This window comes from Camponotus vicinus, unplaced genomic scaffold (assembly GCF_025532165.1).
Source record: "Camponotus vicinus isolate PSW18456_S1 unplaced genomic scaffold, iyCamVici1.0 SCAF_6, whole genome shotgun sequence".
In the NCBI taxonomy this organism is placed as follows: domain Eukaryota; kingdom Metazoa; phylum Arthropoda; class Insecta; order Hymenoptera; family Formicidae; genus Camponotus; species Camponotus vicinus.
The window spans coordinates 11,967,157-11,977,762 of record NW_028141978.1 but is presented as its reverse complement, the minus strand read 5'-3'; the positions used below and the strand labels follow the sequence as shown (position 1 = coordinate 11,977,762).

The window sequence follows — 10,606 nt, the reverse complement described above, 5'->3', positions numbered from 1 at the left end:
TGTGTTTAACTTGTCTAGATACAATTATATATTTAAATCAGCCCAAGTTCATCAGTCAATATAAATTGAGATTTGATATTTTAAAAATTTCAAGTAAGACATAAGTTAAATGATGTATATAAGAAGTAAAAAAAAAAAAAAAATATATATATATATATATATATATATATATCTATTTAAATATATATATATATATATATATATCTAGATATATATATATATAGATAGATATATAGATCTAGATATATAGATCTAGATATAGATCTAGATATATAGATAAATATATATAGATATATATATATATATATATCTATTTAAAATGTAAAACTCATCATAGGGTTAAATTAAATGACCGTGAAAGATATTCATGTACATATCGCAAAGAAAGCGATCATAAGTGTGAATGATAATAGTATATAGACTATAAAGATAATAGTATATAGACTATAATTTTACTTATGACTTCGTCAAATTATTAAAAAGATTTAATAAATTGTACATTAATATAACGCTAACAGTATAATTTAAAAACTTTTAGAAAATATTAAATGGTCAAATTTTTCTATAATAAAGGACAAAACTAATTTAAATTTAAGTTTAAATTTATTTATTAATTTAAATTTAAATAAATTTTTCGACATAGATATACAAAATTTTATACAATTATATACATTTTTAAATTATTTTAATACTCTGCAAATAAATAGGAGAAAACTTGCTTTGATAATATTTGCATCGTATAAATAATTTATGTAATATTTATATAATAATTGCAACAGTATATTAAATTGCAGTATTTCTCAATATAATATATCTGAATTCTTGAATAAGAAACGTGATTTTAATAGTCGGTCACAAGTCACGAAGTTGCATCGAAATTGACACTGTCGTTCATAACTTTCACCGAAAGTAATCTTGTAGACGTACTGATGTATACGAGGCACCATTTTATTATATACAACCGTATTTGCTACGAGGAGAATATATTTGACCGGTGAAAAATACGTGGTATGATTCTTTTACATGCTAGGTTCCTTTTTATGAGGAGGATGCTGGAGGATTACTGTCGAGAGAATTTGAAAGAGTCGCGATGTTTGCTGACAACAAAGATGATAACAATGATGAAATACGTTTATCGCGGGAGCATGACATGTCATGCTTTATAAACTCACCGAATACTTATGTAATAATTCGTTCGGCACCATTGAGTTGGCATAATTTGAGGAGAAAGAGGACGACTCTATCCTATGCAGCGAACGTTCTTCAGCGAGCTCTGCATGCGAAAGGGCCGCATAGAACGTACGTGAACACGCTCCCGGGGTTCGTGAACGAATCGCAGTATCGGATCGTTGCGAATCCGCCGTGTGACGAAGTTTGACGACGACATAGACGACAGAGATCGTACGTAGTTTCGTCGTATGGAACATCTGTATAGCACATGCCGTCGTGCCGGCAACTCCACGGGCTACACGGCACAGCCTTTTCTCGTGCCGTACAGCACCTTCAGCTCCGGCATGATGATCTTTTTGATAAGCGCGTTCGTCTTGGCGGTGAGCATGTCACGATGCGTATCCTTTTTAAAGATCTTGATGCCGGGCCGGTGCACCAAGAAAGCGTTGTCGAGGATGAGAAAGTCATAATCAAGAACGCAAAGCGCGTAACCCTATTTGCAAATGATAAATGATTAATATATAACTACTATAAAGTATGTAAAATTATCGAGAAAAAGAGTTTTATCTCTATATGTAAGATGCAGTTATTTTACTTTGAATATATTACATTTATTATATATTAAAACTTAATTATTATTTTGAATGATACTATATATAATTTTAGAGAATTATTTATCTTTTTTTAGTATCTCTTGATGATTAAGTGACATTTTTTGTTGAATTGCTTTAATTCTGGATAATTTATGTAAATACGTACTTGCGTCATTTTATCACTCTTTCCTTCCCAACTGAGTCTCTCGTCGTAAAGAGGATCGTTATTGGTCCCGATGAAGATCGGCTCCCAGTGAACAAAGCTGCCAGTTCTCTTGCCGACGTGGAAGACATGCAGATCCTCCGTTTCTGATGCTTCCTGCCACTCCTTGCTCTTCGGCACATTATGGCAGCCGGAGCATAACTTCTTATGGAATGGTATGGCGGTGCCCGCTTTCAGCATCTGTATCTACAAATTTTTACAGAAATTCTCAAAAAAAAGGCTGCGCGAAAAACTTTCATAAACATTATACGATTTATATTTTCTCATTTCGAAAATATATTTCCGCCATTTAAACATAAATAAACAAGGAACAAATCATTAGACACATCAGACTCGCACGCGATTATTAGCTTCGACTCTTGACGACTCCGACACGCATCAGCGGAAAAAAAAGAGAAAAAATATAACAAGTAACGTGCATCATACAAGTCGCACATCGAGATTACAATCGCTCTCTGTTATACCGCTCTAATTCTGACTGCGATGCGACAAAAGGTGCATTGTGCCGTGCGATACACACGACGGCCGGACAATAGCGACGCTAATTCTACGTATCAAGGTCCACGGTCAAAGGAAGCTCCATTGATTCACCGCCGACCCTCGCCTACACTATTAACGCATAGTCGGATATACCCTCGTCGTGCTCTCTTTCGCACGTGCTTAATTGTCGCCGAGGGACGACGGCTTATCATATAACAAATTGCATGCGAGCTACGCGAAAGACAGACGACATACCAGATGCGTCTTGTTGTTGGGCGGCTGACTCTTCTCATCTACTTCGAAAATCGACAGCACGAAGACCTTAGGATTGGGCTTGTGAAGGGCCGGCTGATCCCTTTTGCGAATCATTTCAAGGAACTTGGTAGGCAAATTCGGGCTGGGATACAGCTCGATATCGCTAGGAAATATGTAGAAAGTAGGCGCGGACTCGCGCGCTATGTTGCGGCCCACGTTCACTGGGTACAGCAGCTTCTTCTCGTTCTTGTACATCTTTGCGAGGCTGACATTCACCCATGGTGGCCCGAGCGAACAGTTATACGTGTCGGAGACGATCTTCTCCGATGGCGGTACCTAGGATCACAGACGCGCTTTAGTCGAGTATGACATTTACAAGAAATAAATATTATAAAAAATTCATCAATAAAATAAAGAATGCGAATACGTAAAAATTTCAGTATACACTTTCTTTTATACACATTTCTTTGTATTTCGTATTTTTTAATTTTAATAATCACTTTTATTATATCATGAAATGCGATTAAATATTACGTTTAAGAAGATTAAGAGGAAAAACTAATGTGTGCCTGTGGATGACAATTATTCATGCGGGATTAGTGTACCGCAAGATAACGTGCGGTTTCCGATTGTAATCGTAGTTAACAATCTAAAGGCCTATTTGTAAAACGTGAGTCTCCACGCAGAACGAAACCGCACGTGGAGAAACCGCAAAATTATTTCATGATAGCTAGATACGCGTATCCGTTAGGCCTAGGAGGTATTCGTTACGACGTAAATCAATCCGATGAGACTTACACGGACGCAACGCAAGGAAGTACAGGCTAAATACTCCTCGCGTGCCAACGCGAACGAGCATGTATATGCATAAAGTAGAGATCTACGCACGCATTACATTCGAGAAACAAATTACCGGGGGAGGAATGACTGTCATAACAAAAACGTTTATCTGTGTCTATGATTAATTTGCCGTGTTATTTCGCAGACATATTGATGAACATGCGATTCGTAAAATTTTATACGAAACGTAAACGATGGATAATTATAATTATAAGATTAAAGAAAATTATTTTGGATTTATTTAAAAAATATCTGAATTGCTTCTTTAATGCAAAATAAATATTCTTTTGCTTTTTTACAAATATAACATTTATAAAAATAATTTTTAACTTTGTTCTGTAAATGTTAATATTGCAGATTTCTCATTATGTAGATTTTAAGAGAAAATATTGACAATATCATACTAACATATTTATAAAATTGCGTCGTAGCTTTGCATGAAACATGAACAGGAAAGAATTGAGGAGGAACTCGACCAAGTTTCCAGGAAGAAATAAATTGCGGTTTCCTCATTCATCATATGTTGTAAGATATTCACAAACTCTTGTAGATTCGCACGGTGTATCTAGAATTTGACAAGGGTTGAGGAGATGCACAGGAGAGAGGAACTTGAGGATGTCGAGAGAACCATCTAATTGTCCATTTACCATCTTTGGCACATGCTTGCTGCTGAAGAAGACGTGGAAGGTCACCAGCTGCGAGACCAGCGGGCTACCGCAGTTTCTCGAGTACCTGATAGCGTTGAGAGTCGCCGGAAAGTCGGTGCCGGGTGCGTGCATGGCGATCGATATCGGCGCCCGCCAGCGCTCCAGCAGCGGCTCCAGATTATCCAGGAACGTGTAGTCGGCGTGCGTGGTGTACGTCACGCTCTCCCAGCATCTCACCGCCATACTCATCGGCACGTAATTGTACAGCACCCAGTAATCGCCGCGCTGCGCTCGCCTCGGCTCGGTTGACTTCTCATTGCAGGCTATGGCCTCCTTCATGCTCATCGGTTCGCGCGCGACGTTGTTGGTCGTGCTGTTCCTCGCCTGGATATGAGAAAGCGTCTGAGTCAACGGTCGTTTGAAAGGGAAATTTGCATCGGCGACGGAAATGCCGCGAATAGCACGGCAACGATCGCTTCCAAACCTGAATTTCTCTATCGTGATATTTTATATGCGTTTTAAGGAAATCGCGATAAATCCGCTTCTTTCTATGAAAACCTTGTTTATTGTTGATTTATCGATATGAATGTATTACGAAATGACAGTTTAGTTTTTTTTTATTAAAAATATACCCCATGTTTTTCATAAAACAAAATCATTTGAGTGAGTAGAGTCTGTTAAAGCTTGTATCGAAGAATTAATTATTTAATTCTTTAATAAATTAGCGAAAATTTTTAGAACTTTGTCAGTACTTTACGTATTACACAGATTTATTGTACTCGTCTCTCTCTTTTTCTCTCTGTCATATACAGGGTGTTCTAAAAAGGTATGTCAAAAATTTAAGGAGATATTCCTCATACCTGAAGGATGAAAAAATATTATATGGACATAGGTGCGAAAATGCTTATTTCAGGAGTTATGTTGAAAATACTGTTAGCTGTATTACTTACACAAGGAAAAATTTAGGATTAATTATTGTAGACGACAATCGTTTAATTAGGCTTATTTACATTTGGTTTTAATGTGACCTTGAATATGTTACAATAAATGTTGAAAATGTTCACCATTTTCCTGAATACAAGCAGTGACGCATCGATTCACGGACACGTTCAAAAATGCCTGGCGTACAGCGGATTGTCTCGCAACCTGCAGTGATACGGTCATGAAGATCTTGAATATCGCGTACTGGTGGCATTTTCCATATAACATTTTTTCATCCTTCAGGTGTGAGGAATATCTCCTTAAATTTTTGACATTCCTTTTTAGAACACCCTGTATATTAAATATTAAATTTTTCGTTCTTTTAAAGATTTCATCCATAATAGTCAAATCTCCAAGTAGAAAACAATACGTTTTATTGAAATAATTTAGACTTTAATTGCTTGCATAATAAAAAATAATGTAATACTTTATTAATATTCTAGCAAAATCAATAAAAATGTGATTGCACCTGAGTATTTTCTCTCATTTCTTGATCTTTCCGAATTAATTATGATACATAGTTCCCCATTTTTATTGATCTTTATTTCTATCGTTATAAAAAGGAAAATTGATAGTATTCTGATAAGTAAACAAACCGCGAGCAACAGCTATCAAATCTAAACCAGCGATTAGGAGTCACGCTGCAAGTATCGAACAAAGAGAAAGACGAAGAGCAGTGGAAGCAGGACGAGGTAGTACCGTCTGATTACGCGGGTGCTCCCGCGACTTGTCGAGAGCCTCGGCCTTGGCCCCGTTGTTGGGAGGCGGCGTCGTGGTGACAAGCCTGATCCTGAGCGGACGACCGGCGCCAACGCCGTTGTTATTGTTGTTGTTCGTCGGCGTCGCATCTTTGACAGCGATCGCAACCGACGATGACGACGACGACGACGACGACGACGAGGATAACGACGTGGCGACGCCCTTCTGAGTACCGTTCCCGAGATCGTAAGTCTCCGGCGCCGCCGCCCAATTGGTCGGCGGTTCCTCGATCCACGGGCCGGACGAGCCGATGTGGGCGCACACGTACAACAGCACGCACACGTTCAGCACCACCGATAGGCGCAGCGCCCAGTTCCTGCGGGCGATGGCTATGATGCTCATCTCCTACAGGTCCGAATTGCGCGGTGAAGAGCGATGCGAGGAGTGTTGGAAGGTAGGAATGAATAATCGCACGCTGGTTTCTCGTCGCACTCGAAGGAATCCTCCTCGCGATAAACTTTCCCGGATGACGGTGATGATGTCGATTCGCCTCTTTATTTTGCTTTGTTCTTTCTCTCGCGTTAGGTTGTTAATGTCGGATTCGCGATTCTCGCCGATATCGACCCGCCGCGTCCATCCTTTCGCGGACCACGGCAATCAGGATTTACTTTCTCTCATCTTCGATCTTCTGGAGATTGACGATCCACATCTGGAACGAGAATGGGAAAGGACTTTTTAACAAGTATCGCTGGGAAATAATTAAAGTGTTACACTTACTAGACGATTTTGCGATATTTTTAAAATAGATAAATTAAAAAAATCATCATTAAAATTTTGAAATTATAAATATATATTTTTAATTTCAATCATTATGAAGCAAAAACTGCATTTACAATTGTCAAATCTATTTCTACTCTCAATTATTCATTTTAATTCCTCAGAAGGCATGCTCGGACATTTAAAGATCCTTATTTAGAATATTCCTTATTTAGAGATTACATAATATAAAATTCCTGAAATTATATACGTATTCAGATATAATATATGCGATAATTAACATAGTATAGTTACACATGAATAAATATATTAGAATTTATATCAGTAAAAGAGTAAATTAGCATATGTCTTAAAATACTAGCACTCGCTGTAGACGCACGTTACTCCGGTTTGTCTCATCTCGCTCGCTACAACTGCAGTATCTCTCGTTAGATCGCGTCTCGTTTATCTCACGCTGCAATCAACGGCGATCCAGTTTATAGCGCATGCTGCGAACGCGACTTTCTCCCCCTATCTCTCTCGCATCTTCTTCCTTGTTGACGTCAAGCAGACGTCGCATGATGGAACCGCCGACAAGACGACGCAACGAGTCCGCGTCGGCGTAACGCGACATTATCGGGGACCAGGCGGTCTGAATTGAGTAACCCTTGGCGATCGCTTCCTCCGCGGAATCACGATCCGACGTTTAAGCAACGGCGAGTGAAATCGAGAGGACAGGGACGGACGGGAGGGAGGGAGGAGGGAGCTACAGATTGCTGAAAGATCGCGAGGATCGAGACTTGTGGAGAAGCGATCGACTCGACCTTTTTGCACTCGATCATCTCTTACGTGTCAATATCGACGGAATCTGTTAAGTCTCGCCGACAGTATTTTCGACGACTTCTATGCAAGAATGCAGTCCGGCTCTTCAACCGCCGCTGGTGTTTCTTAATCGCGAATTTCTCGATCGGTTCCTTCTTCCTCGAAAATTTCAAGATGCGCGTTAAATCTGAAAATCTGCGTTTACTTTAATGGAATTTTAATTAGAGACAAGTTTTCGGAGAAAAACATGTAACGAGGGAAAGAGAGGAAGAGGAGACGAAAAACGCCGAGATAAAAATTGACTTTAAATTGGCCGGAGAAACTTCGATTAAAAAAATAATATCGAAGATGGAAGTCACTCTCTATAATGGAAGACAAACAGTTTTTAAAGGAAAACAGGGAGAGAGAAACAGGCTTTAAAAAGAAACTACTTTACAAAGAAAACATTATAATAGAGTATTTCGTGCCATAAGAATAATTTACGACATGCAATATTCGAGCGTTATATAACTAGGCGTGCTACGATCTTAAAGTTGGAATTATTGCCGATGTTAGCAAACTACACAAAATTCTCCGATTCACGCGCGATTTTTACTTGTAACATTTACTCCATGATTTAAAAAATATATACGGAAGCGTGCAATAAATGTCTCTTGAGCTTTATGCTTGTTGTATCGAACCGTATTATCGGTATCTATCGGTTCGTTTGAAATGTTTATGCTTGTCTTAGATAAAGCGTGAGTACAATCTTGTAGAGCGAATAAGAAGAGTAAATTAATGTTTGTCGTATAGATTAAAAGCAAAGAGTTGAACGAGAGAAAAAAGCTTTGTCAATAATTAAATATTTAATATATAAGGTACCGGATACTTTAATATTATAAGGCAAATTATTGCAATAATTTTGAGTAATACTAAAATTTTGCAAATCAGCAAATCTCGTGAATATTTATCGAGAAAATACGACGAGATAATATTGATAATCATAACATATGACAGAGATGTGAAACACAATATTTCTGCTTGATTATTGTTTTAATCAATAATTATGAAGAACCACTATTTACCGAATGCTACGTAATTATTAAAATAACAAGATGCGAAAAGAAATAGTATCCGGCTTTCAGACTTTTTAACTTTTTTCGCTTTCATGCTCGAATATAGGTGATTTCTAATAGGTAAGTTCATCATCGCTTGCAATAAGAGCTCGATGTTTGATTTGAGGCCGTAGTTAATACACGTTAACGACCAATGTCGATAGCCAGGTATCGAATAGTTAGCGAGGAATTGCAAAACGATCAGAGAGAGAAAGAGAGAGAGAGAGGGAGAGAGAGGGAGAGAGAGAAGCGACTCGTAATATGTGGCGCGAAGGACATTGAATCACGAAGAGCAATAAAACCTCGATTGGCGCGCAAAGTCCCAATTTCAATACGACTATCGAAACGACGATTTTAATTATCGATTTTTCTCAAAGACTCGGCCATCCGTTTACTATCGATCGCTCGTGGGGGATGAGAACTCATCAACCATCGACGAGAGCGTAGGAGTTCCTTGATCGTGGGAACGCAAACACCGCCGCTATTTTTAAAGCGCGAACAACATATGCTCCGCTCGTACCAGCCTCTCGTAAAGCACAATTCTCTGCATTTACCAAAGCTTTACGATAGCAGATCAATTGTTATTCCTCGTGTAAATTTTCACTCGATTCTTTGATGTGTATTCTGAGATAAATAATAGCACGATATTTAGCAGATGGAAATATTTTGCTGTCATCATGGAAATATTGACGTATTAATAATTTCATTTCATCTTATCATGTGTTGCATAAAGAAAATAAAGATGCATTATTATGGTATTATTATTATTATTATAATTATATGAAATGTGATTATTATAATATTATTATTAAATAAATTTATTATTTTTAAATGTGCTATACATAATTTTTAAGACATTGATATAGATTATTTAAAAAAAATTTTTAAGACATAATTAATTTTAAAAACTATCGAAATTCTTTATTTTTAAATTTAATGTAAAGGAATATTTAACTGGTAGCGCAAAACATTTTTCGAATCATGTTGTTTTAAATCGGAGAATATTTATTATATTCTAAAAAGATCATTTAAAAGTAAAATTAAAAGATTTCAAAAAGATAAGCACAAAATGTTAATAATCGTGCAAGTCACTTTATACAATATTAAACAGGTAGCTTTACAAAAAAGAATTGAAAAAAATATATACATTCAGTTCCAAAAAAAGCGGTACACTTGAAATTTGGAAAAAAATCACCAAATTTCAAATGACGATAACTTTGTAAATAATAAAGATAGAAAGGTCTATAAAAAATGAAAATAAAGCTTGAAATCTCTACTTTAAAACTAGGTTCTCCGAAATGTTGCGAGATAACATTTTTAAAAATGACGGATGACGAAACGAGAACATGCAAAATTGAAAAATAATTGTTTGAGTTTGCCATGACACGTGGCGAGAATCAAATGTCGCAGGTCAATGGGGTCAAAAGCATATGATAGTACAGAGATTCCTCTTTAAAATGCTTTTTTGTTCATCTCGATACGATGATTTTTCACCGAATTATACGCATTTGAAGAAAAAAGCGGCTTTTTACTCCAAATGCGTATAACTCGGTGAAAAATCATCGTATCGAGATGAACAAAAAAACATTTTAAAGAGGAATCTCTGTACTATCATATGCTTTTGACCCCATTGACCTGCGACATTTGATTCTCGCCATGTGTCATGGGAAACTCAAACAATTATTTTTCAATTTTGCATGATCTCGTTTTGTCATCCGTCGTTTTTAAAAAATTGTCGCACACAATTACGATATAGAATTTCAAAAAGTAAACATCCGGACCTTTAAAATTCCTTTTTAAAAATCTTGCTAGCTGTATTAGATGCTGAAACATTCAATTTTGAATTTTTAATAATGCTGAATTGGAAGAATAAGAAAGAACCTTGTGGTTCGTCAACTCCACAGTATTTTAAGATTCCAAACCCTCCTTGTGGTGTGTGTGTGTGTGTTTGTATATCACAAGGATAAGGACCCCGTAGTTCGTCAACTCCACAGTATTTTAAGACTCCAAACCCTCCTTTTTTTTGTGTCTCTGTATCTCTGTACT

At 37.1% G+C, this 10,606-nt stretch overlaps 1 protein-coding gene across 2 annotated transcripts in view; it reads right to left on the bottom strand.

Annotated features, from left to right (window-relative positions):
* Nucleotides 1-394: 394 nt before the first annotated feature.
* LOC145972692 (beta-1,4-glucuronyltransferase 1) overlaps nt 395-10,606 on the bottom strand; it is a 37,038-nt gene continuing 26,826 nt past the window's right edge. For both annotated transcript variants that reach the window (XM_083101471.1, XM_083101472.1), the window contains exons 2-6: nt 5,889-6,597; nt 4,209-4,592; nt 2,722-3,057; nt 1,930-2,172; nt 395-1,663 (exon numbers count right to left, since the gene is read on the bottom strand). In XM_083101471.1, the coding sequence (XP_082957597.1) occupies nt 1,466-1,663; nt 1,930-2,172; nt 2,722-3,057; nt 4,209-4,592; nt 5,889-6,290 (1,563 nt within the window). In that variant the 5' untranslated portion in view covers nt 6,291-6,597 and the 3' untranslated portion in view covers nt 395-1,465. The remainder of the gene's footprint in view (nt 1,664-1,929; nt 2,173-2,721; nt 3,058-4,208; nt 4,593-5,888; nt 6,598-10,606) is intronic.